The sequence below is a fragment of the Chroicocephalus ridibundus genome, chromosome 15, assembly GCF_963924245.1.
Source record: "Chroicocephalus ridibundus chromosome 15, bChrRid1.1, whole genome shotgun sequence".
NCBI classification, from domain to species: domain Eukaryota; kingdom Metazoa; phylum Chordata; class Aves; order Charadriiformes; family Laridae; genus Chroicocephalus; species Chroicocephalus ridibundus.
In genome coordinates, this window is record NC_086298.1 from 2,589,299 (window position 1) to 2,616,312 (window position 27,014).

Sequence of the window (27,014 nt, forward strand, 5' to 3'; positions counted from 1 at the left end):
GATACCAACATGCCTTACATGCACGTGGCCTCTCTGGTTATTCAGAGCTCGGAGTCCAGCATCAAGAAGAAGCTGCTGAAGAGGAAAGGAAAGACGGACAGTCCATGGCTGAAACCCACCCGCAAGAGGAGACGGAGGAATAAAAAGAAACAAGCCAGTGTGCTAGGTAACTAACTGCGTTTCGTTCCTTAACTACACAGGAATTAATTTTCCAGGTGGAGGGGTGAGGGCCTGAGGCCCGTGGGGCAGTGGCTGTCTGCAGAGCTCACTCTTCCTTTACAAGGATGATAAACCAGGGTGTGAACTTGGGTCTCACTGGCAGTAACTGGTGGTGTGCACACAAAGAGCAGGGTAAATATGAGGTGGTTTTATGCCTGACATGCTGGAGGAACGTTTTTTCTTCATGAACTGCCTTTATTTTAGAGTGTCCAAGAAAGACCTCATGGACTCATGTCCATGTGGGGCGTGATTAGATGCAGAAGGGAAAGGAAGAACCACCCCGGAGGGATGCTCAGTTGCTTTTGTACGGATGTTTGTCCAGCTGAATGGAATGTGCAGGTTGTCTTTGCTTAACGCTGAACGCACCACAGTGTTTATAATGAGTTACTTCTGGGCCATCTCATGGTGGGGATGTCGTTCAGGTGGTCGTTCTTGTTTGACCGAAGTTACCCAGCACTCCAAAGAAGGTTTCATTGGCCTTTGTCTTCTGAAAGCTGTGGGGTGGGGAGAGCCAGGAGTACAGGCTGGGTGTGATACTTCTTCAGGAAAGGTAACAACATGGGTAAAAAAAAGTGGATAGTCTCTGAAGTGAAGCTGTGCCTTCAGCTTTGTTAATAAGGTTTCACACATCCGCTGCCATCAAAGGGTTTATTCATCTGTGTTTGCTAATTCTTTGCAAACAGGTCATTTTTTTTTTAATCAGCAGATTTGTGGCTGCTTTTGAGCTAAATGAGCATGTTTCAGCCTCTGGTCTGTGCCTGGGGTTTGTCAGTCATCTGGCTTGCTCCTCTGCCTCCCAGGGCGGCCCCTTTCTCAAGAAGAGGTGAGGGCCATTGATCCCTTTCAGAGCAAATAGCTAATTCTTAATTTCCGATGCAGACTGGTTTTCCACCCCTTCAGTAATGGTGGTAGCCAGTCCTTTGGACTAATGCGAGTCTCTTGGCCAAGCCCGAGTGGGAGAAGCAAACCAGGAGAGAAAGCGAAGCCAAGGGAGTGTGAAGAGATTGACAATTCCCACGAAGGCTCCGAGAGATCCCCCATGCGGTCTCTTCCCAGGGAGGGTTCCCCCATGCAGTCTCTTCCCAGCAGCAGCTTTGTTAGAGCCAGAACTTGGCTTTTATGTTTTCCTCCTCCCGTTAAGCCGAATGTCCCCTGTCCTGTCCTCTTCATGACACCCATGGTGAGCCATCTCTGTCTGCCTGGCCGGAGTGTACCTGGCGCCCTTTGCAGCAGGTTGGAGACAGGAGGATGCGCTGAGCCCTGGATTCATCTCTTCCTTGTGCCATTTAAGCTTCTGCTGCCGATGCAGTACGGCAGCAGGCAGATGTGCCTTTCAGAGGCAGAACTTGCTCTTTTGTTTTTTTTAAGTTGTTACCTACCTAAGTGGAAAATCTGTCTGATCAGACAGGGGAGGAAATAAGAGATCAGTCGTGCCATATATGCCCAGATGTTGCATTTTCATAATTCTATGTGCATCTCTAGTCATGGCCTCTGAGGAGCCTGCATACAGCCTGCTGGCTTAAGTATGGCCCTTACGCCCCCGCGTCCTTGCACGCAATTTATTTATTTTATTATTATCATTTTTTTTAGCTGTGTGAATACGCGTGTGTTTCCATCTAGGTGCCGAAGCCTATAAACCATCGTTGGGAGGCCGAGAGGGCCCCGGCCAGGAGAACAGCATGGAGTACATGGAGGTGTCCCTGGATTCCCTGGATCTGCGGGTGAAGGGGCTCCTCTCCCCGCCGGCGGGAGGTGAGCGGGGGTGGCCGGGACGAGCCTGGACGGGGACAGGGACGGGACCGGGACCGGGACCGGGCCGGGGCTTTGTTCGCCGGGCGCAGGCGGGGCGGCGGCGGGGGCCAGGCTGCCCCCTGGCGGCGGCGGGGACCGCCCGGCCGCGGAGCGCCGGGACCGCCGGGGACCGGGATGGGGACGGGAATTGGATGGGTTTGGGGCCAGGGATGAGCATAGGAAAGGGGATGAGATGGGGACAGGGTCCCCGGCTCAGGTAGAGCAGGGTGGCTCGGGAAGACCCTCAGCAAGGGGTCCCAGCCCTCCTGTCCTGCTCAGCAGCTCCCCTCCATTCCTTGAAGGACGCTAATTTAGTCTCTCTCCAGTGCCTCCCCTCAAGAGCCTCTTGTCTCTCCTCTTCCCGGGGCTGAACAAGCCGCGCGGTTCCTGGGTGCTCGCCCCCAGCCATGGTTCCCAGTGCTGAACTTGCCTCTGATCCAGCTGCTCCTGGCTGACCTGGATCCGTCAATCTGTCCCCCATCGCTCTTTCGCTTTCAAAAGTTGTCTGGCTTTTTGATAGAGGCACATCAAAGAGCAGGTGGGAGTGTTCACCACCAAGGGAGGGTCAGGATGGGTGAGGGATGCTTTCATGGGAGCCTCTGGATGTCAAAAAGATTATGAAAGTGACAGCTGGGAAGGCGAGGAATGAGCTTTGTGATTTGCGGTCCTAGAAAAAGCTCTTAAACCCTTAATATCTTGACAGGATTTTACATGAAAACTGCAAGGACTTTCCATCTGCTTGTATGTCTTGGAATACCCCGTCCTTTCTTTAGGCTTGGTCTTGCAACTTCTTGGCTAAAGGAAACTCTTGCAAGATGAAAGGGGCTTGTGCTCAGCTGGTGGGGTCACAGCCATGGGCAAGGTGCTGCGGGGGGCGTGCTGCCATTGCCGGGGCAGCTAAAAGGGAATCTCCCTCAGCAATGAAGTTCATCTTTGAAAATTTGCAGCAAAATACCTTTCAATTCAAAAGCTTAAACAATAGCAGCAGGCTTCCTTCTCCCTGGGACTCAGTCCCACAGCAGGCTTGGGGAGGGAGAGCTTGGGACGCTTCAGGGTTAACCAGTCCAAAGGCAAATGTTTGAGGGCTTGCTGCTGTAGTGAAAACATTGCAAAGAGACATTACAACTCTGTAGGGTTAGATTAGGAGTGTAGGACTAAAAGCAACCCCTTTATCATTAGGCCAGTGTTTTGCAATCATGGGTGACCTAGTGATTGAGTTGAATCCAGAGGAGCCACAAGAACATTCACGCTGTGCCCCCATACCTGGTGGTGAGCCCCCTCAATAGCCATTATCCACCTTTAAATGGTTTTGAAAATGTTCAAAATCTGAAAGACGTGAGAAGGCAAGAACGTCTGAGCATCTTGCTCCTTTCTTTTCCCTGGTTTGTTGTCTTTCCAAAATAAATAATTCTTGGTTGGCTGAGACCAAATAGTGCCAGGAATTTTGTTTTCCCATCTGTATAATGAGCCTCTGCAAAGAGAAGTTTGTGCCTTCCTATCTTCTCTATTTATCACTCCACTAACTATTCAAATTTCCAACTCTGAGGGGTTTCCTATGAATTTCCTGGTGCCAGACCACAGTGTTTTGGGGCAGGTGGGGAGGAGAAACAGGCTGGTAAAAGTTTGTACCTCATTGTTGCTTTTCCTTAGGTTTCCCGAGCTTTTCTCAGAGTAAACTGTTCTTAACTGGTTATTCTTGATTTCAGCACAGGCATCTGTAGTGTGGCTGGACTTGAAACAGTACAGGATGCTTTTGCAAACTCCAGCTGATGTAACAAAGGAGTATTTTTACAGGGTTGAGATAATGCCTTGAAAGTTTTTCAGGACATGGAACGGAAGGATGCTAGAGGATGGGTGGTGTTGATGGACTGATCCTTTCTCCTGGAAGAGAATTTCAGAGTTGACTTACTGATCTTCTGTACTCCAGGTCTTTCCAATGGTCCTGAAGCAATGGAAGTAGATGGTCTTCAGGAAGTCCCCCTCTGTAGCTGTCGAATGGAAACCCCCAAAAGCAGAGAGATCACCACGCTAGCCAACAACCAGTGCATGGCCACGGAGAGTGTGGATAATGAGGTAGGAGCCTGTCTTTCAGCTTCTCGCAGACTTTTCTGCCGAGGACAGAGACATAAAGAATAAAAAGCTATGCCGGGAACATGTTGTGGGGTCACGGAGGGTCTCTGCAGCCTGCTAGACCGGGAGCCCACTGGTGTGCAGGAGTGGCAGGGCAAACATCTCGCTCGCTAAGCTGAGGGCTCCAGCGCTCTGCGTGTATCGCACAGTCGGGTTGAAGCCACCGGGAAGGGAGGAGACGGTGCGGTCTGCAGTTGGAGAGGCGCTGGGTGGGTCTCTCCTGCTTGTCCTGACCTGTGCCGCTGGATCAACTTGGTGTAACAGGCAAACTTCAGGCCAAGTGGGCTAAAATACATTAGCATGCATCAAAGTGAGAAAATCCAATCAGAAGAAGCTTGGAGCTGGTTTCCCTTGACTACGAAGGAGCTGATGCAAACCTTTCCATAGCCAGCTCTTGAGTTTCGGGAACTTGGCATGCCCTCCACCGGCTCAGCCTGCCCCAGCCTTCCTCTTTCCTCCTCCCCCAGGAGGCTTCTGTTACAAAGCTTCTTATGTCCTGGCAACCCTGCGCAGCCTCCAGGTCTGACTGAGTGAAAACGATTGCACTCGATGCCTTCCAGTCGATCACAGCTGGGCTAGTTGGGTTCTACTGGTTCCAGAAGTGTGGAAATAAATGGCAGAAGTGACTCCCTCCCAGAGCCTGGAAAGTGAGACTGCAGGACAGGAATGTGCTCGGTAGATCCTCCTTTTACTGGGAGGCGCTTGGGTTTCTTCTAAGCTTCAGCTGAGCTGCAGTCACACTGCAGTGCTCTGATACTTGCTGGTGGTAGGACAAGGAGTGAGAATATCCCTGCTTCTTCTGTAGGATCTCAGGAGAAAGGTGAATGGAGGGAGAAAGGGATAATCAGGTTTGCAGCCCAGCTTTGCTTCTGTTAGCACGTGCTGGTACCTACGGAGAAGTGAATTTCCAAAGCATGGCAAAATTGATTCATTAAAGAGAGAATGGCCTGGAGACTTACAGGAGAGAGGGGGACCCCAGGGTTTCTAAATAAACAGAAGGTATATGAAAGAGTTCCTTCTCGCGTCTGCGCTGGTTTGGCAGTTCTGTCCCTGGGTAAATCAGAGAGAGGAATAGCAAAGGCCATGCTTTATCTTAGATTCTTTTTCATAATGGAATAAGTGACTCATAGATGTTAATAAGAATATTATACGTGTGAATAGTGGGTTCTCCAGACTGTCATGTCCTTGGAGAATGTTATAAATAGTTATGAGCACCCCGCTGCACTCTCTGATGGTTGGAAAATAGCGATTAATCATTTTGTACTTTTTTAGAGTTTCTAACAAATAATATAGTGTGACATAATAATGCAGGGACTTCCTCACATGGACAGTGCAGCTTTTCACGTGTTAATCAGATTTCCTTGGCTCATAAGTAAAAAAAAAAAAAAAAAATCAATGGAAGGGTCCTCTCCTGCCACCCCCTGCAGCCCCCGGGGTCTGTGTGTTAACGGTGACCAGTCCAGCCAGGGTGTCACAACCGCAGGTAGACTTTGCAGATGGAATGAGGGTAAGTTGCAGAGATGCTAGGGGTGAGTGATGAGCCGAGGTTCAAATCCGTTCTCTTCTTCTGTAGGGGTGTTGATTCTGCAGGAGAAGTGGAGTTTAAAAAAAAAATTAGGGTGAAAGTCTAGTTTTGTTGAGGAAAAGGCAGCAAATCAAACCTCAGCTAGACCAGAGGGACAGGCTGTTGGTGATGAGCAGTCACCGTCTTCCCGACTGACTCCCCTGCTCATGGTGGCAGCGCACGGTAAACTGTGCACGGATTTCGGTAGGGATGTTTCCTCCTAGCAGCCTTTCACGTTTATATTTCTCATTTGTAAATGTCCTTTGCCAAGCATCTGGGGAAAGCAAGGTTATTATCAAGAGGAACTTGCAGAACCCAAACAGTGTCGCGTCACGCTGGCAGGTGGCAACGGGGATGTGAAAATGTCGTAGATGTTTGAACAGGGGCAGCAGAAGGAAGCGCTGATCCTTCTGACGCAGCAGAGCGAGTAACGCCGGTTGGGAAAAGTGAACCCCAATTATGGAGCCTGCTGTCATTAACAACAAGGTGGTGCACGAGAAGACAGCTTTTTAAGCCCAGAGCTGTACATTGGTGAAATCCTTCGGAAAACACACTCAAAATGTGACTTTAGCTGAGCTCTCGTGAAAGCCTGGCTATTCATCCCTGTGGTCTGGGCAGGGGCCAGTGCTGGAACCAGTACAGACGATAACTTCACTGGCAACGAAGAGCGATTATTTTTCCCTTTATCTTCCTGTGACTTATACTTTTTTGAACGCTAACAAGATTTAGTGCGTATGGTCTTGTTCTCTCGGTCACCGACACCCGCTCTTCCTGGCAAAAGGAGAGTGTATGTTGTGTGAGTCAGGCCCATGGGACTGCCCCTTCTGCCGCTGCTTGGCTGTTGCGTATTTCCAGTTACCTTTTTTTTTTTTTTTTCCCCTTGCAAGGAACAAACAACCCAGAGTCCACATGCATGTTAGTTAGTAAATGATGCATTTCTTCCTGTGAGAGCAGCTTTCACAGCTTCCTGCTGCACTGCTAATGCTATCTGGCACACATCGGAATTACTGTGAAAAAGCCAGGGCTCATCAAGGCAGTGTGCAAAATCTTCCTCCGCACAAGCACAGAGAGTGTTTTGGTCTCCAGTAATTTCATTTCCTTTAATTTCTCCTGTTCCAGCTGGGCCGATGCACAAACAGTGTGGTTAAGTATGAACTGATGCGCCCGTCTAACAAAGTCCAGCTTTTGGTGCTGTGTGAGGACCATAGAGGGAGGATGGTGAAACACCAGTGTTGCCCTGGCTGTGGATACTTTTGCACTGCAGTAAGTCCGTGCTCTCAATCTAGGGAAGGGGGTACCTGTCGCAGTAGCTGGAAGAGCTGAAGGTGGAGATGGTACCTAAAGGGGTTTACTGACTTCCCGGCATCAGCTCCACCTCGTTCCACAGCACGTCAGGTGGTGTTTTCAACAGAAATGTGTGTGAGGGTAGCTGCAATCGTCACCTTTATCTACCTGGAGACCCCAAGGGGTGTTACTGAAGGGTTTTCACTGGGATTTCACACAGTGGAAGTCTCGCCATAGGAATTTCTTTGGAACAAGGGGTTTTTTTCTTTTTCTGTACAGATCGATCACATCAAAAATTGTATTAGCTTGGTTTGTAAATGAATCTGTGTACACAAGAATGGTTCTGTCCTCCCGCCTGCTCACGAGGGCTTAGACGAGCAACCTGAGTGATGGCGCTGGAACAAGGCAATGTTTGAGATCTCCTGCTGCTTCTGCCACCGAGGCTTTTAATAGCATTGGTCCAGTCCTTTAAGTCATCAGCGTCCTTCCTTTAAGTCATCTGCGTCCTACTTTCCCTGTTGGTAAAGCTGAAAAACACCAGTTGAGGGCCCCATAGGGTGATGGGGAGGCTTAATTGTCTGATGCTAGTGTTCTTCAAGATGACTCAATGAAGGATGCTACAGTAGTCTCAAGCATTATTGTAATTGTAATAAACGGAGCCATCCCGGGTTTTCATGCTGAGTCAAAGATCATTTAAAAGATGAAATCCTCACAACCCTTAAACGCATTTTGCAAAGCTGAAATAGAGTTAATTAGGTTGCTTGGGAGGACCGTGAATTCAGGAGAAGAATGGGTTTTAACTGGCCTTTCCTTACATGCTCGTACATCTCTGAGGGACGTGTCATAGTTGATACGGGTGAACCTGGGAGTGTTTGTGCTATCAGTCACTAATAACACAGAGCACAGCAGGGCTTTGGGTAGCGCTAATATCACAGGGCAGTGAATTCTGGGGTACCTTCAGTTCAGTTTCGAGGACTTTGCTGGAAAGGGAAAATAATTTTAAGAAAGGTTGCCCAAATCTGTTGAGTGAGTAGTCAGCCACATTATTGGGGTTAAACAGCATACGGGGCTGGTCCAAGCAGAGAATTCTCATGCTTTAGGTTACATTGGGGTTAACAGCTGATTTAATTAGGTCCTCGAATGGTTTGTGCGCAGCTTTGTTAGGTAGTTTTAATGCTGGCTTAGCACACAGGTCTGAAGTTTTCTTTTCCAGTTTTGGGGGCGTCCTTACAGTACACTGGCACTTCTAGAAACATAAGCAAGGACTTCAAGCGTTAGAGGAAAGAGCTGGAAATTGGGACTTCTTGGTTCTGTTTCCCAAGCGCAATTAAAAAACTTGCTTTGCAGTCCCTAACCAAGTGAGTTTTTTCCCCTTTACCTTGGTTTTGTTCTCTTCTAAAGAAGTGGCAGTGCTTGCTTACTGTATTGGAAGCGCCAGGGACAAGAGTGGTGATGAATGAAGTATTTAAGAGATCTGCGGATGAAGCATGTAGAAGGGGTAAGGCACGTAGTGACCAAGGTGTGAATTTCTTCTCTGTGGTTTTTTTAGGGCACTTTCATGGAGTGTCAGCCGGAGAGCAGCATCTCCCACCGTTTCCACAAGAACTGTGCCTCCCAGGTCAACGACACGAGCTACTGCCCACACTGCGGGGAAGAGGCCTCCAAGGCAAAGGAGGTGACAATAGCAAAAGCAGACACGACCTCGACGGTGTCGCTGACCTACGAGCAGCAGAAACCAGCGGCTGTGGAGGGGAGGGCCGACACCACGACGGGGAGGTGAGCTTGGGAGCACGTGGCAATCTCAAACCTCATGCCAGACTGTGCTTTGCATTTGAACACTTGTGCTGCTCCTGATGGAGCAAGGTGTTCTCTGGTCCTGCTCTGACAAGCCAAACTCAGCTGCAGGAACCTGCGAGCGTGTTTTGTGTTGCTCACTGTGTCAGGGGAGAACGTGACGACCACAGGGTGAGCTGGAGCAGAAGCTATGGAGATAGGAGGGGTTCAGGAGTTAAAGCCATTCCTTCCTCTTATTGTTAGGAATGAAATTAGTGGAACGAGTTGGTGTTGCCAGGTCTGCTAAGGGACGGGGAAATTCATGTGGTACCTAGCTATAGCACCAATGGGAACAAGTATAAAGAGAGGATGAAAAAGCAGAGGAGAACACAAATCAAGCCATCCCTGCATTGAACAGTGCTCCAGCTTACCATCTGATCATCTTCTGGTGGCATTTATGACTTGCCCCGTGTTCCTGGGTTTCCTGTAGCACAAAGGACATCAAAAAGTAATCATAGGGCAGTGCAACTCCTTTTTGGGGCAAGTTCTTCTCAAAAAGGCTGTAAAATATATTGGTTTGTGTTTCGATTTCACTTACATGTATCTGTATTCAAAATCCATTTCTTTTCCTTCTTTGGTATAAAATACACAACGTTGTGTATTTTTAATGACTTTGCTTTGGCTGTCTCTCATTTTTTCTCTTCAGTGGCACTGGGACGCGGTTGTCAGAGGAAGACAAGCCAGAAAGTTCAGCTGCTGAAGGGTTTGACATGGCTGGGTCTTCAGTTTTTCCAAAGCCTACTACTAGCCTGGCCCAGGGACCAGTTAAAGAAACTCTGGAAAGTGCCCTGATTGCCCTGGACTCTGAAAAGTAAGAAAAAGGCTGCTGGGTCTCTCCAGTTCCCAGGCAAGATGCTTAACCTAGAGAAGACTGAGATATAGCTTCTCTGGATTTTGGCCTCACTCAGACCTTGTTCTGTTGACTTCAGTTATTTTTCACCCCCAACAGATTACAGATTCAAGAAAACAGTTATCGCTCTAAATGTCTTATTGATTTATCTGGAGGATTTAGTTTTTCACTGGCCCTCCAACCGCAGCTGTAACTACTAGGAGTTCCCATTTACGGTAGTGAGACCTAGAATTTGTTGATGGGTGGCACTGAATAGATAACGGCCCTCGCTAGAGCTAGGCTGGCTGGGGTTGGAGCTGGACGTTTGAAGATCTCCTTCTGGAGAGTTGTTGTTCTTGTGTTTTGCTGGCACTCTTGAGCTGTACCGTAGGAACAGACTTTGTCAAGCACATGGGGTAGCAGTGGGGTAGGGTGAAATGCTGGGAGTGTTCTTCAGTGAGTATTAATTACGCCTCTTTTCCCCACTCCTGCAGACCCAAGAAGTTACGGTTCCATCCAAAGCAGTTGTACTTCTCTGCGAGGCAAGGAGAGCTGCAAAAAGTCCTGCTTATGTTGGGTAGGTGGCTCCTTCCCAGGACATTGCGTGTCTGGCAGTACTCCCAGCTCCTGCCAGGCAGCTGCTAGAGTCCAGTTCCCAGCATGGCAGCACGTCATATTCCCCACTGCCCCTGTGAGCCGTGTTGGAGGAGAAAGCCACTTTTGCAAGTGATGTGTCATTGGAAATGGCTTCATCTTTCTGTGAAATGTGGACCTGCTCCCAGCTTGTTTCTGCGTTTGGGCACGGTTTTATCTAGAGAAGCTGTTTCTGTCCCCAAATGACCTACATGTGATTTTTCCAGTCCGACAGAACTTTTCCTCCCCGTGCAATGGGATAGTTGGGTATTTGCATCCAGTCAAGAGGTAAAAAGATGGGAGTCAGCTTATGCTGAGACCCATCAGCAAGAAAGCAGAAAGGAGGAGCCCGTCAATACACAGGGTTTCTTTGGGGGGTACATAGTTGTCGGTCACCAGGTGACTTTGAGCTGCTGAGCTTGTTTTTACCAACAAATACTCCCAAATAATAGCCCCGTTTGAAGGACACAATGTTTCCTTGGGATCATTTCCTTTCCACTCCAGTACTTCGCAATACATTTTTGGACGCTTGCTGTTCTTTTCATTTATCAGATTCTTCTTTTTTCTTCTAGCAAGTGTTAGCTTCATTGTTCGTGTCTTCAATAGCACAAAAATGTTATTCATTGATATTTAACTACGGCCTCATCATATGCAACATGTTATCATGCCCAGACATCTTTGTCTGGCCGTCATCATCATCTGTCAGTCTTTGCACAGCTGTGAGAGTCTCTGGCCAGATCCTGAGCTCGTGTTAGTTGGAGACGCTCCATCCATTTTGTAGCCCCGTGTTTGCAGTGATGCAACGAGGATCACTAAGACTAATTGCAGTTAACAGTGGTGAGACATAAAGGCCGGGTAGTAATGAGACTGTTGTTTCCAGCTTCTGTGTTGCCTTAAAAAAAGCAGCATTTCTTTTTCCTTTTTATCCGTGTGTAGCGTTGGTTGGTTTTGTGGCATTGAGGGGTGAGGAACTGTGAATCTGAGGGAGATGGCCTGTGTAGGAATTGTAATGCCTTAAAGGTATTAAATTCCATGGTATTCCTGAAGCTCTTGGTTTGAGGGCTGTTAGGTATCCAGCGTCTGTGGGACTACCCTAAAAATGCGTAGTGAGTCATGGGAGGGGCTGAGGATGAACTGGGAACCCGTCCCTTAAAAGCCTTTAGCTGAGACCTGCTTCTCCTGTTACGCTTTTCTCTAATCTCTGAATCGTGGTTGAAAGCATCTCTGCTCTGTTTTTCAGTAGATGGAATTGACCCTAATTTTAAAATGGAGCATCAGAGTAAGAGAACCCCTCTCCATGCTGCCGCCGAGTCTGGCCACGTGGACATCTGCCATATGCTGATTCAGGTCTGTCTCTGCTTACGTTCTTCTGCTCAAGTAATTTTCTGTGGTTTTTGGTCTCCTGCCCCACGTGGCTAATGCACACTCGGAAATCAGTGCTGAAATGTCCCTCCTATAAAACCCTACTTGTTCTCAGGGTTTGCTGAGAGTGGAGTGGTGGAGAGTAGCGTGAGGGCTTGGAGAACACGACCGAAGCTGTCTTTCTAGGCAGTTCTCCAAGCAAGCTTCACAGCCTGGGCAGCGAGCACGTGAAGCTTCGGTGTAGGGCACTGTGGAGCATGTGGCAACCTATTTGCTTAAACGCAGCCAGCAGAGCAGCGCTGTGCCAGATGTGCCAGCGCAGGTGACCGCGGGCAGGCTGCGGGTGACCTGCAAGCTGCCGCCAAGTTGCTCTTTGTCATGAAGGCAGGTAGGCTCTGGAGCCCACGAACTAGCAGGCTCTTGTCTTCCCTTCTGTCAAAACCTGCATAACTCCAGCACCATTTTCCTCTATGGTGTAAATGTGCCACATGTGAAGGGGAGAGGACAGGCTGAGAGAGCTGGGGTGATTCGGGCTGGAGAAGAGAAGGCTCTGGGGAGACCTTATAGCAGCCTTCCAGTCCCTGAAGGGGGCCTACAGGAAAGCTGGGGGGGGGCTGTTTGCAAGGGCGTGTAGCGCTAGGACGAGGGGCAATGGTTTAAACTAGAGCAGGGCAGGGTTAGATTAGCCATGAGGAAGAAGTTCTTTACACTGAGGGTGGTGAGACACTGGCCCAGGTTGCCCAGAGAGGGGGTGGAGGCCCCATCCCTGGAGACATTCAAGGCCAGGCTGGATGAGGCTCTGAGCGACCTGATCTAGTTGAAGATGTCCCTGCGGACCGCAGGGGGGTTGGACCAGATGGCCTTTAGAGGTCCCTTCCAACCCAACACATTCTATGAGTCTATGATTCTATGAAAGATGCAAGTTTGGCTTATTGGCTGAGATTTGGATTCCAATTGAGAGAAGATGGCCAAAGGCATAGGGGTGCTCTTGTTGAACCTGCTTCAAAATGATGTGAGGAAAAAAGAAGGATTAAAAAAGTTAATAGTTTTTTCTTTTTTTGCACTGGCATACATTGCCTGGAGTGACTGGAAGTATGTTTTGTTTACCCTGTGTGTCTGGGAGACCTTAAAGGGCTTTTGAGAAAGCAGCAATGCCGTCCATGTCTTTGCAAATGAGCATGCTGGGATGTTGCGTTTCAGCATCTGGAGTCAGAGGCTTTCAAAGTGCTGGTTGAAGATGCAGCCATGGGCCTGCCCTGCTGCTCTCGCTCATTCAGTTACTGCACGTGAAGACTTGTATGAGTAAAAGGAGCAAAATTTGCGAGATATTACAAACAACGTGAAACGAGTATCAGTAGGCTTGGTTTGTTTCCCAAATCCTTCATCATCTCATCTCTTCCCTGATGTCTGGCTACTGCAGTACCACAGTATTTGGCTGGGAATGTCCCCAGCTTGTTAAGCTTGAAATGCCTCTTCTCTGGTCTGGTTTAAATAGCTGTAGCTGTTTAAAAGTAATCCAAACAAATGCATTCAGTGGGAGGCACCTGGAAGCAACGGGGCCAACTCCTTGTGCCAGGTGAACCTGAGTCAGCGTGTCGTGCTGTAAACAGGTCTGTGCTTCACATGTGTGTGTGCATGCGTGGCCTGCCGAGAATTGTGCTGTCTCTGAGAGTTTGGTTTAAGATTGGGTGGGTTACTGAGCTAAGCCAAAGAGCTAACGCAGGCAAGATACACGGCACAGGTGCGTTTTGGAAAAGGGTATGGTTTTGGTCGAAGGCACTCCATGTTGAACTGAACCCGTGCTCAGAGACCTCTCTAGAAGTGTTACCGTTGACTTCAACAGGAATAGTTAGACAATCTCCAGAGTTTGTTTTTTTACAGCTCCTACCTCTGTTGCAATCAGTGAGTTATTCCTGCTGCTGGTGACATTGGGAAGAGCTGGTTGTTTTGTTCATTGCGTCCATAGAAATGATAGACCTAGAACAAAGCTGCTGCGAAAAGGAGGAGGCCGATTTGTCTGATTTATTACACAAACAGTATCCAGAAAGTAGCAGTACAAAATGCCTTAATAACAAGAGTTATTTAATACCAGCTGTTGGCTTCCTTATGCCCCAGTTACTGGCTGCAGAAGGCAGGAGAGAGGGCAGGCAGTGCGCGCTGCTTTCCAAAACAGGTGAAGTTGGACTGCCTTCAAAACTCGCCGCTAAATCTCTACTACCACATCCTTCCTCTGCTAACCAGTGATGGTTGTAATTGTCCTTGTGTTTCCTTGGCCTCTTAACAGGCTGGTGCTAATATAGACACCTGCTCTGAAGACCAGAGGACGCCACTGATGGAAGCAGCAGAAAACAACCATCTGGAAACTGTGAAATACCTTATCAAGGCTGGAGCACTAGTAGATCCTAAGGTAGCAGTTTGTTCCTTATCTTTTTTTCTCCCGAAGAAGCCTCTGTCCACCATTTCATTCTTGATGCATACTAAGCCCTGGGTGGAAGTGCGCAGGCACAGGGGAAACGGACTCGCTTGTCTTGGGCGCGAAGGCTTGGCAAGGCTGTGGTTGTTGGTGGTGTCATTTTAATGATGCAGTGTCCTGGCTGTGAGCAGCGCGGGGCAGGTGCTGCCACTTGCTACGTTAGTTTGTGGCACGAAACGTAGGGGGTATTTGATTTCATATGGGACCACGAAGTATTAGTGTCACAAATCCATTGGAGTGTATTAGGGGTTTGATTTCGGAGTTTGCTTCTCTATAGACTCTAATGATGAGCTTTTGGGGTGACATTTTAAAATGGGCTGGTGCTTGCCAAGCCAGCAAAAATGACAGAGGAAGCTTTGCTTTCCAAAGGCCTGATGTGCGGTTTCATGCAATCACGCCGCAGTGGCAAAATTGGACCCTGTCTTTAAACCCTACCCTTTAATTTAAACAAATACAATAAAATGCAGCTGTCTGTTTGCCTTTAGCGTGCTCTGGTTGCTTTGCAATCTTGGAAAATATACAGATCGTTTATTAGTCCCATAAATCAGATGCTATTTGGAGCACAGGAACCCTCCCCACGTAAACTTCTTATTGTTACAACCTGCTGCTGTTGGCGCGCTCCTCTGCTATTGCTGGGGAGGACGGCGGGGCCAGGATGCTGTTTTTGCGAAGGAGCTGGCAGGGCCAGGACGATTGCACAAAGATGCCGAGTGCTGCCCACCCCGAGCCTGAAACGCATCCTTGGGAGCCTGGTTCTGAGCCAGGAAGGGGGAAAGGGCAGGACAGGATGTGTGGGTTCATGCTGGCTGCTGTCCTGAGCATCTTGGAGTAATCCAGACATCTCTCACCTGATTTATTCAAGTGGAAGATAAGAGGGGTGTTTTTTTCGCTTCTAAAGGTAAAGGGAAGGAAAAAAAATCCTGAGCTTGCAAAAGCAAATTAGAAGCCTGAGATCACGTCTGAAGTCTAGACTAGTTTATTATGTTAATTAGTTTCTTGCACTAAATTAGTCATCTTTTTGAAAGCAGCATCATTGCAGTTTAAAATCAGCTCCAGCCATTTTGATGAGAGATGGGGACGTTAACTGCTGCGGGTGTGTGCCGAGCCGGCCCGGCCGGACTGCGGGTGCAGGGGATGCTGAGGACAGTGCGGGGCGGTGCTGGGGGGGCTTGTCAGAGCCAGGGCAAAGCTGTCGATCCTGTTAATAGGGCGTAAAAGCCCCATTCAAAACTTGCAGAAACTTTATGTTAAATTACAGTAATGCTCTCCATAGGGTTGAGAAGCTGCACTTGGCTCATGGTCATCTAAGGGGAAAGCTATGTTAGGCACTTACGGGGTGCAGAAACCCCTTCTTTACCCCACGAAGCCCACACAGTGTAATCCCTGACCTGAAACGTCCCATCCTTGCTCGGGGAGGTTGCTCCCTAACCCCGTGCTGCGCTTTATGCTTGGCTCCATCCCAAAGCTCTTTCCTCCGGTTTTGCTTCCAGGGGCTTAGCAGGAAGGAGTCGCTTTGGTTTTTCAGTCTTTCATTTCCTCCTCCTTATTTCCTGGTCTCTGGGCCTTGCTATGTGCTAAGCTCTTGGGATATAAACGCTTGATAAAAATCAGGCTCCAGCCACCGAGATCTTTGGTGTTAGTGTGGGAGTGTCTCCGTCATGACTCACAGCCTGTCCATCTCCACCAGACCCTCTGTTCTCAGCTCCCAAAGGCATTTTTCCTTTCAACCTTCGCATTGTTCTTTATCTTCTATCTTGGCAGACGGCTGCGGGCACGGCTGGGGACTCGGCCTCGCTGGGGACTCGGCCTCTCGGGAGGCTCGTGGCCCCTGTGGAGGACATGCCTTGCCCCTTTGCCAGGTGCTGGGATAAGGCCTTGTGCTAATCAAACACAGCAAAAAACCTGTATAAACGGAGCATTTCAGGTTGAGACAAGGCTACTTTTCTGATGTAAAGTACAAGCTCTGCCTCTCTAAGGGATTTCTGCCTCCCCTCGGCTCTGCAGCACATGGAGAAGAGTTGGAGAGGGTCTGTTGGGAAACGGCAGCATCAGTCTGCCAGAGTTTGGGGCTTTGCAAAGGCGTCTCTTCCCATATTCTTTGTACTCTCAGCCTCCTGCTCTGCACCTGTTGCACCTCTGAGCGTTGTGGGAAGCTCCCTCTGCTCCGTAAAGGTGTTGGTTGCTGCTGTGCTCTCCCCTCCTGGCAGCAGGCTGAGGGCTTTGGAGTCCTCCGTCTGTGAACTTCTCTGTTGTTCCTAAGTGTCACTGGTGTCACGCAGACATGGGAGATGGTGGGAAGGGATGTCCCCTGAGTGCTTGTCCTGTGGTTGTGTCCAGGACGCAGAGGGCTCCACGTGTCTGCACTTGGCTGCCAAGAAGGGGCACTACGACGTCGTTCAGTACCTCCTCTCCAACGGGAAGATGGATGTCAACTGCCAGGTGAGGCCTTTCTGTGAGGGGCAGAAGCTGCTTTTCTCAGCTCAGGGACCCAGGTCTCACCAGCATGTCTGCGCAGTGCTTACTCAAACACAGTCCTGCTGCTGGGGGGCACCTGAAAAATATTATAGGGTGACAGTGCCATGGGCATCCTGGTGTGCCGGGGAAGGCAGTCCCCTCTGCTGACCTCATGGAAGCCTTCTTGCATTCTCTCTGGGTTTGCAGTTTCTCCTTGAGCCTGAATTTGCTGGTGGAGCGTGTTGCTCAAGGGTGTCCCTGTGTTCCTCCTAGCAGGGGGGTGGCGGGATCATGGACGTGCCGTGGGATGGGTCAAACCTGGCACTTGCCATCACCAAACTTATCCATTCCCTTGGGTGAGGCAGCGCTGGACTGGGGTTCGTTTTGGGGGAAGGCCAGCTCCCTCAAGCTGCTCAGGGCGCTTTGTAAGAGCTTTTACACAAGCTGAGTGTTTGATGTGCCTTTTAGACAGTCAGCTGTATTTGAACGCCCTGGAGATCCATTGCCAGTGTGCTGAGCTGCAAATAAACTCCAACCTGCTGAGGCGTCTTGGATGGAATCACCCTGGGGCTGCCGGACCCTGGGGGACCTGTCCCTGCAGCAGTGTAGGCCAAAGGAGAGCGATGAGACAGACGTGGGGAGGGAAGGGGTCTGTGGCTCCCAAGCAAGGTGCACCCTGCTGTGGCTACCAAGGGGCTTGTGAAGCCAGCAGGAACCGTCCTGCCCGTTCTGTGTGTCTTACCCTTTCCTTTCCTTTCCCTCCTCAGGATGATGGAGGCTGGACGCCGATGATCTGGGCCACCGAGTACAAGCATATTGAGCTGGTGAAGCTGCTGCTGGCGAAGGGGTCTGACATCAACATCCGTGACAATGTGAGGTTCTTCCTGCAATCCGTTTCAGAAATTAGTCACAATCTCTGTTTAAAAACCAAACAAGCCCAAGGAGGCAGATCTGGGGCTCAGTGCAGGGAGGTGCAGTGGTCTTTTGACAAAGGTGCTTTGGGGCAGTGAGTGAATGGTGTCTGGTGGGAGAACTTTCCTCCATATTCTAGGAAGAAGTTTACAGGCTGGCAAAAAGTCCTTTTCCTTCAGCCCTTCTGACGTAGCCCATGAGGATGCTGGCTGTCATGCTGCAGGCTGTAGTCAGCTCTGTGCCTCGCTGCTTCTAATCCACCTGGGTCCACCGTGCTGCCACTCGGACGCTGCGCCAGGCACGTCCCCCTCGAGTCCAGCCTTACCAGCTCCACGTTGGTCACAGGCCAGTGTGCGCTGGGTGCGGGTTAGGGTTAGGGATATCCTGTGCGCCTTTTGAGGGGCATAAGCTTGTACGTGTGTTTTCTGGATGGATTGGGCAGACACTGCCAGCAAGTATCACAAGCCTGGCTTTTCCTAGGCATAACAGGCACGTAGCCACCAACATGGACAGAGTGTGCCCAGGCTGGCAGCTCAGCGTGCTGGAGGTGGCTCTTGGCCTGCTCTTCACCTCCGTAAATCCTGCTCGAGTGGGATGTACTCCCTACTTGAGTCCCTGGGAGCTCCGTGGGACCGGCAGTGCTGCGTGTCGGGCTGTGCCAGCTGGTTTCACAGGGATTTTCAAGTAAACAGAGGAGATGCCATCTCCTTTTTTCCCTAGTCATCCAAGTTTCTGTTCAAGAGACTCATTCTATCAGCGCTGCTCCTCTTCTTTTTTTATTAATAGTATGTTTCTCATTTCTTGCTTTCTGTCTCTGAGGATATTGAAACCCCTGAAAGTACCTGCAAGGCAAGCTTGGGTGTGAACCGGGGGTGTGATGAGCTACTCCAGGCTTTGGCTGGTAGACGCGAGATAGTTTGATAAATGAAGGATTTCTGCTTTTTGCACAGAGTTGTACCTACCCCACCGTTAGTTCACACTCGGGCATGCCTCGTGGCAGTGTATTTTCTTATCTGAGGCTCCTAGTGCTTTTTGAATCCAAGGGATATAAGCAGCTGGTTTGGATTTGTCTCCCCAAATGCCTCGTTTTGTGTCTTGGGTGCTAGCAGGGGTAGGTGTTGGCATGTTTGTCTTGTGGGACTCGGAAACTCAGCTGTTCCTGAGGAGTTGCTGTCCCCAGTCTGAAAGCCCCTTCTTGGTAGGGGCTCTATTTCCTTGGTAGCTTCAATAATTCCCAGGGAGGTCCGGATCTGATACTGTTCTTAAAAGCAAAAGTCAAGGCGAGAGAGGGGGCTTTTTGGGTTGTTGCGTTGCTTCAGAACCCCTGTGCTGACTCTGAACAAAACTGACTTGTTTGATCTGTCACGGAAGCCTTTTGGCTACCAGTTACAAGATCACACATTAAACGATGAAAATCAAATCAGCTCAGTCAACAATTTACTTGAAAGAAAAATATCCTCTTAGCAGATGTACATATCGCATATCCGTTACTGTACCTACGTTTGGTGGCTGCTGATTGCAGGCATTAAGGAGCAATGTCACTTCTGCTGGGAAACATCATACTCCAGGAGAAATGCTTTTGATTGTAATTATGCTGCTGTTAGGCAGTGGCCAATGCAAGGCAAAGTAGCGAGTCTGGGTGTCTGTAACCTGTCTGAGCAGCAGCACGTGCTGTGCAATCGACAGGACTAATTTTTTCTGTAGATTGGTATGTGATGCTGATTAGGGATTTTTTTTTTTCTAGATGTTCACATAATGGGAGGCAGAAGCCGTATAGAAAGAGGTCTCCCCACTCCCTGGTGTATATAAGTAGCCTCCCCATTTAAGGAAGGATCTAAGTTAAGTTGCGATGACTAAAAGATATGCTTTTTTTGCTTAAAAGAAAAACAAAAAGGGGGGGAAAAAAAAAAAAGAGAAAAGTTAAGTGATCATTACTATCATTGCAGTGTTCTAATCAATGTCTTTAGAGCTTGTCATGGGGAAGGGTTCGGAGTGTGCTGCAAATTGCACTGTAACAGAAAACAGAGTATCATCGCTTAAAATATCTCCATCAAAAAGATGAGTGTCCAGCTATTTCTAGTGCTGCTAGTGAGGGATGAGCACATACAGTATTTAAGAGATGCCTGAAGTCGGATTGATTGCTTTCCCTATGGCTCATGGTTCGCTTTCTAGCACCTTCATACAGCCTATAGCTTGTGCTCTGCTCTTTTTCTCTTTCATTTTGTAGCACTGGGAGACAGGCGGCTTCCCTGTCTGGCTGGGCTGGGGAAGCTCAGCTTCTAGCCTTTTCTGGCGTGTTTGTTCATGTCTGTCACCTCTCTCGTGGATTGATCCAGATTGTTTTGTGGCTTAGAGACAGACGATTTGCCTGCGTGTATAAGGCAGGCGATGGATGGCTTTGTGTGCAGCCTCCCCGTCTTTGGTGCGTGGAGGCGGCTGGAGTGAGAACTCCCTGCTTGTCTGCGCGGAGATTTCCCTGCCCGCCCTGCTAGTCCCAGCCAGAAGGAGCAATGTAGAGAAGGAGACTGCAAGCCACATGTTGAACGCTGCAGGTGTCGAGCTAAGGATGGTGAAGTCCCAAAGCGATAGGGTTTTAATGCGCTAAACAGCCTCTACTCTTCTTTTCTTTCCCTCCAGGAGGAAAATATTTGTTTGCACTGGGCTGCTTTTTCTGGCTGTGTTGACATAGCGGAGATACTGCTGGCTGCTAAGTGTGATTTACACGCAGTGAATATTCACGGGGACTCCCCCCTGCATATTGCAGCCAGAGAGAACCGCTACGAGTGCGTGGTGTAAGTACGGCTCCAGCCCTGCCGCTTCCCTCCCTTCCCCTGCTCACTCCCCTCTGCCTGGGCGCTGGCTGGCAAGCTCGGGAGATCCTTTGGAATGCCTTTGGCGTTTAAGCACAAAACAAAATTGGGATGGAGGGTTTGTTTCTCCATTACCCCCGCTCCGAGGGGCGGTGGGTCTGAAATACTCGCTGCTGCCAGAGCTGCTGTAAAAAATGATCAGAAAAGGTGGAGTGGTCCTGGAGTCTTGGGCAGAGAGCTTGAGGGGCTGTGCTCAGCCTGGGCTCCTCAGCACAAAGGCATCGGGCATCCTTCGTTAAAGCTCTTTCTTTTGCAATTATATTGCATAATATCGTAACAGGGCTTTTCCTTTGCTTCATCATTGTTACGAATAAAGTCATCATGTCTACTCACCAAAAGCTGGTGAGTATAAACAAGGGCCAAGTCCAATACCAGTTTCCCGTGGCACGTTTCCATTTCCAGCCTACTCTTCCCCCCTCATATCTTTCCCTGCCAGAGAGTTTCAAGCCTGTCTGAAGTCAGGCTGGTATCAGCAAGGTACTTGTCATGCCCTGAAGCAAGGCGAGGTTTGCCCAGAGCTCTCGTGAGTGCCTAGAGCTCCAGTCTGTGGCTTCTGCCAGCGCCTTCACGTAGAAGGATTCACTGAACCATGCTTAATAAAGAAAACTCAGGTGATTATTCGCTACTACAGATTCTTCCTTGCCCCTTAAGGGCTGGCTGGAGGATGTGATTCAGCTCATTTTCCCCTTGCGCGGTTTCTCCTGGGGGATGCTTATCCTTTCTTGCTGTTTTGCAGTCTCTTTCTTTCCCGTGGCTCGGATGTCACTTTAAAGAACAAGGAGGGTGAGACTCCACTCCAGTGCTCCAGCCTTAACTCTCAGGTCTGGGTGGCCCTACAGATGAACAAGACTCTCAAAGAATCATCTACTGACAAGCCTGCCCAGATAGAGAAGGTCGTGAGCAGGTGAGAATACGGCTGGCTTTGCTTGTGGGCCCCCTCCCTTGCATGGGGGAGGCTGGGGGCCTGGTTTAAGAAAGGACTGTAGGGGCACGCTTAGCTTTTTAAACTGGTGTGAAGGTCAGTTTGAGCTCAGCAAGAATTAAGCACATGCTGATTCAGACCGTGGTTTGTAAATTCATCCTCCAAATGGAAATATTCGCAGGCACAAAGAACAATCTGTAAGGCAGGGTGGAAAAAAGTAAACTCTGTTCTAGTCTGAATTGCTTTCCGGCTTTGAACGCTCAGTGATCAAAGACAGTAATTCTGCCCCAGGATGGCATTTGAATGGCCCCTTGTTCGGGGGGAGGTTTTCTTCTGTGACAGTTCTCTTTCTCCCACTGACAGAGACATTGCCCGGGGTTATGAGCGGATCCCGATTCCCTGCGTCAACTCAGTGGACAGCGAGCCTTGTCCTAGCAACTACAAATACGTTTCACAGAACTGCGTCACCTCCCCGATGGACATTGATAGAAACATCACTCATTTACAGGTGAGGGAGCGTGTGTATCCACGTGTGTTTTCCTGTCCTGGTGTGTGCATTCAGAGCTGTTGCAGTGCACTGCACCTCAGAACGGGCTTTGCATGCAAAATGGGAATGCAAATCCTATTATTGCCATCAAATTCCGGCTAAGGCTGTAGTCCTAAACTCCAGCTCTTGCTCTAGGAGGTGGGATTCTGCTTTTCTTCCTTTCTGAGACTTAAGCTAACCCCCGTAATCAGCTCTGTGCTGTAGCATCAGCCATCTGGTGCTGGCTGGTGTGTTTCCCATTTATCCTTTTCCTCTGTTCTGTATCTGGAGAGTTAGTGAGTTGCTGGGAGACCTTCCTCATGCTGTCTCCCTGCTGCCTGCAGCATCCAGGCCAAGGGCTTCACTGTGATACTGGAAGTCCTTGAAGGGCTGAGCTGTGAAAGCAGAGGTGGGCAAGTGTAGGGTGAAGGTGACCCACAGCTCTGAGATGGCTGAGGTGAACGTCCCGTGCCCAAGCCCTTTGTGTGGCAGCTGATGGTGGGACGGTGCTGGTTTGGGAGTGCTGGGGAAGCAGCCAGCTGGAGCACCCGTGTGGGAAGAAGCGAGCAGCAGGGGAGGACTGAGACATCGCGTTGCATCATCTCCCAGCTCTGGTTCCTCCTTGGAGCCTTCCTTGTCCTCAAGCGTGGAGTACAGCTCATAGGGCATGGAGGAAGGTTACTTAACACGCGGGGACGTCCTCCTATGAGCAATGAGGATGGCTCAGTATGGGATCCTTTCCTGCAAGCCGGAGTACTTTGACATTCATCGCACACAGAAACAAATAATGGAGTAAAAATGCCACTGAGCCGACGAGGCTGGTTATCTTTCTGGCTAATGAGCTGCAGCAGGAGAAGGCGAAGGCTTGTGGTTTCCTCTCTGACCCGTCACAGAAGTTGCTCTTTCAGTTCTGTGTGAGTGGCGTGGAGTTAACCCCTTTTCTTCTCTTCCAGTATTGCGTGTGTATAGACGACTGCTCCTCCAGTAACTGCATGTGTGGCCAACTCAGTATGCGCTGCTGGTATGATAAGGTGAGGACGCAGAACCTCATGGTGGGTTAGACCCGTGTTCGTGAGCTGAACTTTGCACAATTCAGGGTTTATAATAGTACTTCAAAAACACCGCCTTGCACAGCTCCTCTGCGTTTTGTTTTAAAATGCCTGAAGTTGTAGTCTCAGCTTTGAGAAGTATGTGACAATAACAAAATGCATACTGAGGGAAGCTTTTCTGTGTTATTTATTTGTGTTACTGTCATGCCAACTGAGCCATTAATTATACCCATGTGATAGAGAGCATTTAATAATCCATGCGTGAAATCAGCTTCCATTTCAGAGCAACACAGAAAATGCTGTAATATGTAAACAAGGGGAGGGTAGTAGAGAGATTTTTTTTTTTCCTAGCTTTTATTTATTGTGATCCTTCTGGATGAAGGCAAAGTAAAGATGTTTTAACTGCGACATTGCCAGGAGCCTGGTTTGTTTTGGGTAAGGATGCTTCAGTCCTCCAGGGAGGTTTTGAGGTTAATATTTGGACAGGTTCTGCTAAGATCAAAAGTTCTGTATATTTCTGCAAGTTTCTCCCAGGGGGAATACTGGCATCTTTCTTTGCTTTGTAGCCATTTTATTTACACATTAATAGGCGATTACATCTTTCAAGCCTTAAAAGCCAAATTTGTTAAATATGATGAACTGCGCCTATCGCTTCCTTGATCCTATATGGTTGATAAATAATTGAATTGTAGCTTTTTTTGGGAGTGTTATTTGGGAAGATAATGTGGTTCACAGAACTTGGGTGTAGTGGCCTTGTAATCTGGAAGTTTAGGCTCTATTCCAGAGCCAGACGGAGCATCCGCTTCTGCCCTCCAGCACTGCAAAATGATAATAATGATGATGCACACCGCTTTTTTGCACAGCACTGTGAGATTATTTTTTTTTCGGTGGTGAGCAGGGTGATGGCAGGCAGCAAAAATCTAGATGGTCTCTTGCCGTTTGTCAGCTGCCGGTGGTCGTGGCGACTGTGCTGCTGTCAGGGTTGAGCAAAACCACTGCAGAAGCTGAGGTCTCAGGCTGGTTTTGGGGAGGTCAGGGCATGCCTCCAGCTTGGGGTTCTCTGGCCTGTTTTTACACTCGGGGCAATTTCTGCTCTTGGCCTGCCTCTGGTTTGGGGGGGGTCACAAGAACAGCCAACTAACCCAGTCTTGAATGCCTCTCCTCTTCAGGACGGCCGACTCCTGCCTGAATTCAACATGGCTGAGCCGCCGCTGATCTTTGAGTGTAACCACGCGTGCTCGTGCTGGCGGACCTGTAGGAACCGGGTGGTGCAGAATGGGCTCAGGTGAGCAGGAGGATCCAAAAGTAGCTTGTCTCGGCAAGACCAACACCAAACTCCTGAGCTTTCTGGCTCTCTAGTCTCAGCTCGCCCATAACCCCCCCAAACCCAGGACTTCCCGAGATGAGACAGAAGTTGGGGCAGGTGCCACCGCACAGTGGTGGGGTGCAAATGGGTTCCTGTGTGCTGCCGGTGGGAATGAAGCAGCAGTGGGTTGATGAGCTCAATTAATATTTGCACCTTGCCCCTGTTGCCGTCACGTGGAACTGCGGCATTCTTCATCAGCCTGACCATCAAACACATAAACGGCTTGTGGGTTTGCGTGAGCAGCCTGGATATAACTTCTCAGGTGAAGATCTGCGAAGAAAATAACAGCAACAGAAACTGCAAAACCTTCATTTAGAAGATCTTGTAAGTTAGCAGTCTATGTTAGGAATATAGGCCAGCATGCCCAGGCTTGGCTGCTTAAAATTTCCAAGTTATTGGCATGACTCCCCCTGCATTGGATACCTGAATACCTGTTGGCCTCGGTGCTGCAGATCAGGCTGCTAGGATTTTGGTGCCAGGCTAAAAATGTACATGTTTTGTTGTGGACCTGTGCTATGGAGAAGTTTGTCACCACCACATTAAGCTCAAAGAAATCCCGTTGGGAAAAAAAGACTTTTGCAAATTTTTTGTAGTACAGACACCACTTTCTTTTTTGCAAGCTTTGTAGTTTCAATGACATTTTGCAACGTTAAAAATAAGTAAGGAAAAAGCTCGATGCATTTCCACAGAACTTTACCCCTCTCTGTTTTTCCCTGCCAAGCTCCAGAGCTCCGGTGTCTACGTGGGTGTTTATTTAGGAGCTGTACAGCTCGAGCTGTTTCTTTTGCATTTTTTGCCTTGCTAAAGTATTTTTCTGAAAGATTGGAAGGGTTGGAAACCTGACCAGGAGGCTGGGAGAGCGGCTTTTTGGGAAGCTAGGGATGAGGTCAGGTGTCTTGGCAGAGCTGTGCTGGGGGTCCCTGGGGAGGCCACAGAGGAAACCTCCTGCATTTGGGCTGCAGCGTGACACGTGGGTGCTCCTGCTCCATTTTCACTGCTTCCTTTATCAGATTTCCTCCAAATTAACTCCACTCGGCAGCGCACACGTTTCCATCTGGCAGGCTGACCCAGCTCAGCCGGGAAGCGGAGATGGGAGCTGCGGCCCCGCAGAGCCTGGACCTGAGCGTGGCTCTCTGCTCTGCTGTGGTGGACGCAGCGAGACATGGGGGAGCTTTCCTCAAGCCTGAAATACAGCATTATAACGGGTTTATCTGAGAGCGATTGTTCTCATAAAGTCATGTTTTGCCCTGGTGAAGGCTCCAGGAGCTGTGGGCAAATGTGAGAACATGCACAGCCCCTGGTTTGAGCTGACGGTGCAAGGAGGGAATGGGTGGGGGGAAGAGGAGAGAAGTACTGGAAAAAGCAACGGGGTGAAGTTAAGGTGAGCGTCGCATTTCTCTTTATTCCGATAACAGCGTTGCTGAGAGTGGGTTTTAGTTCCCTTGGGGACAGAGCAAGCCTTCCCTAGCCCTGGAGACCGTTCATCCTGCACTTAACTCAAGTTCTGGCTGAGCAGGAGGCAGAATGACTTACAGGATTGTTTCTCTGCCTATAAACTCCATCAGTAAAATTCCACAGAGCGGCTATTACACCAAGAAGTTTCAAGTTGCAGCGTTTCTTCCTTGTCTTTCAGCCAGGGAGCTGGATATGATGGAGCTGCTAAATGCCCTGGCCTCAGCAGAGGGCAAAGGGATCAGAGCACTCAGCTCAAGGTGTTCTTAATTCAGCGTAAGCTCCTGCCTTCCCCTCGCAGCCCCCTCCCTGCAGAGCTGCGCTACCTTGAGTCCCCTTCCACCTTCCCTGCCTTCCCCCGAGTGCGCGCAGGGAAGGGATAAGAAATGCTGGTGGTGGGATACTGGTGTCCCGTAGAATGGTTCGGGTTGGAAAGGACTTTAAAGATCATCCCGTTCCACCCCGTGCCCTGGGCAGGGACACCTCCCACCAGAACAGGTTGCTCCGAGCCCCGTCCAACCTGGCCTTGAACCCCTCCAGGGATGGGGCAGCCACAGCTTCTCTGGGCAACCTGGGCCAGGGGCTCACCACCCTCACAGCAAAGAATTTCTTCCTCAGATCTCATCTAAATCTCCCCGCTACCGACGGGTAAATCAACAGGATAACCCCCCAGAGCAGCCAGTCCCACACACTCTTCCCCGGTCCCTAGGTGTGCACCTTGCGAGGTGCAGCTGGGCAGGGAGAAGGGCTTGGTGGGTACCGGTCCCTTGTTCCCTGGCAGTTCCCATCCCAGAATGTGCCCGCAGGCTCAGAGCGGCGGTGGGATGGAGCGTAGTCACAGTGGTGCCAGCGTGAGCACTGGAGGGGTCGAATATCGAAATCATCGTTGGGTTTGTGCTGGTGGAAGGCTGCTGGGTTTTTTTGCTCATCTCTGTGAAAATTTGTTGTCTTTCTGCAGAGTGCTGCAGTTAATGTGGCTTCATTTCCTCTTTTCTAGGACTCGATTGCAGCTCTATCGGACACAAAAGATGGGCTGGGGTGTGCGAACAATGCAAGACATTCCACTGGGAACCTTTGTGTGCGAGTAAGTTATTCAGCTTTCATTAGCTCAGGCAAACGCAGTGCTTCCCGCGGGCCGGGATGGTTTGCTCCTCTTTAAGGAGAGGTTTTCACGCAAATCACATTGGCTGAGCTGCTTGCCCTCAGTCAGAGGTTTCCTGCTTCTGTTTCCTGGTCTGTTTGTCCTTTTCCTTGTACCGTGGAGCTTTGTCCACCCCTCTCTGTCTTGCTGGGATCTGTGCTCCGCTCTCGGACCCCTCTGAAACACAAGCGGTGGGGGAAAAAT

At 49.6% G+C, this 27,014-nt stretch overlaps 1 protein-coding gene across 13 annotated transcripts in view; it reads left to right on the plus strand.

Annotated features, from left to right (window-relative positions):
* The window catches only part of EHMT1 (euchromatic histone lysine methyltransferase 1), a 123,046-nt gene that overhangs the window by 87,402 nt on the left and 8,630 nt on the right, over positions 1-27,014 (plus strand). For 11 of the 13 annotated variants that reach the window (XM_063352793.1, XM_063352795.1, XM_063352801.1 and 8 more), the window contains 17 exons: positions 46-166; positions 1,840-1,971; positions 3,938-4,083; positions 6,824-6,967; positions 8,538-8,764; positions 9,468-9,632; positions 10,145-10,227; positions 11,524-11,630; positions 13,930-14,052; positions 16,456-16,557; positions 17,340-17,444; positions 20,122-20,276; positions 21,091-21,258; positions 21,640-21,784; positions 22,756-22,833; positions 24,021-24,136; positions 26,667-26,753. In XM_063352793.1, coding sequence (XP_063208863.1) covers positions 46-166; positions 1,840-1,971; positions 3,938-4,083; positions 6,824-6,967; positions 8,538-8,764; positions 9,468-9,632; positions 10,145-10,227; positions 11,524-11,630; positions 13,930-14,052; positions 16,456-16,557; positions 17,340-17,444; positions 20,122-20,276; positions 21,091-21,258; positions 21,640-21,784; positions 22,756-22,833; positions 24,021-24,136; positions 26,667-26,753 — 2,204 coding nt within the window. The remainder of the gene's footprint in view (positions 1-45; positions 167-1,839; positions 1,972-3,937; positions 4,084-6,823; positions 6,968-8,537; positions 8,765-9,467; positions 9,633-10,144; positions 10,228-11,523; positions 11,631-13,929; positions 14,053-16,455; positions 16,558-17,339; positions 17,445-20,121; positions 20,277-21,090; positions 21,259-21,639; positions 21,785-22,755; positions 22,834-24,020; positions 24,137-26,666; positions 26,754-27,014) is intronic. The other 2 variants (XM_063352797.1, XM_063352798.1) reach the window with 1 other exon arrangement.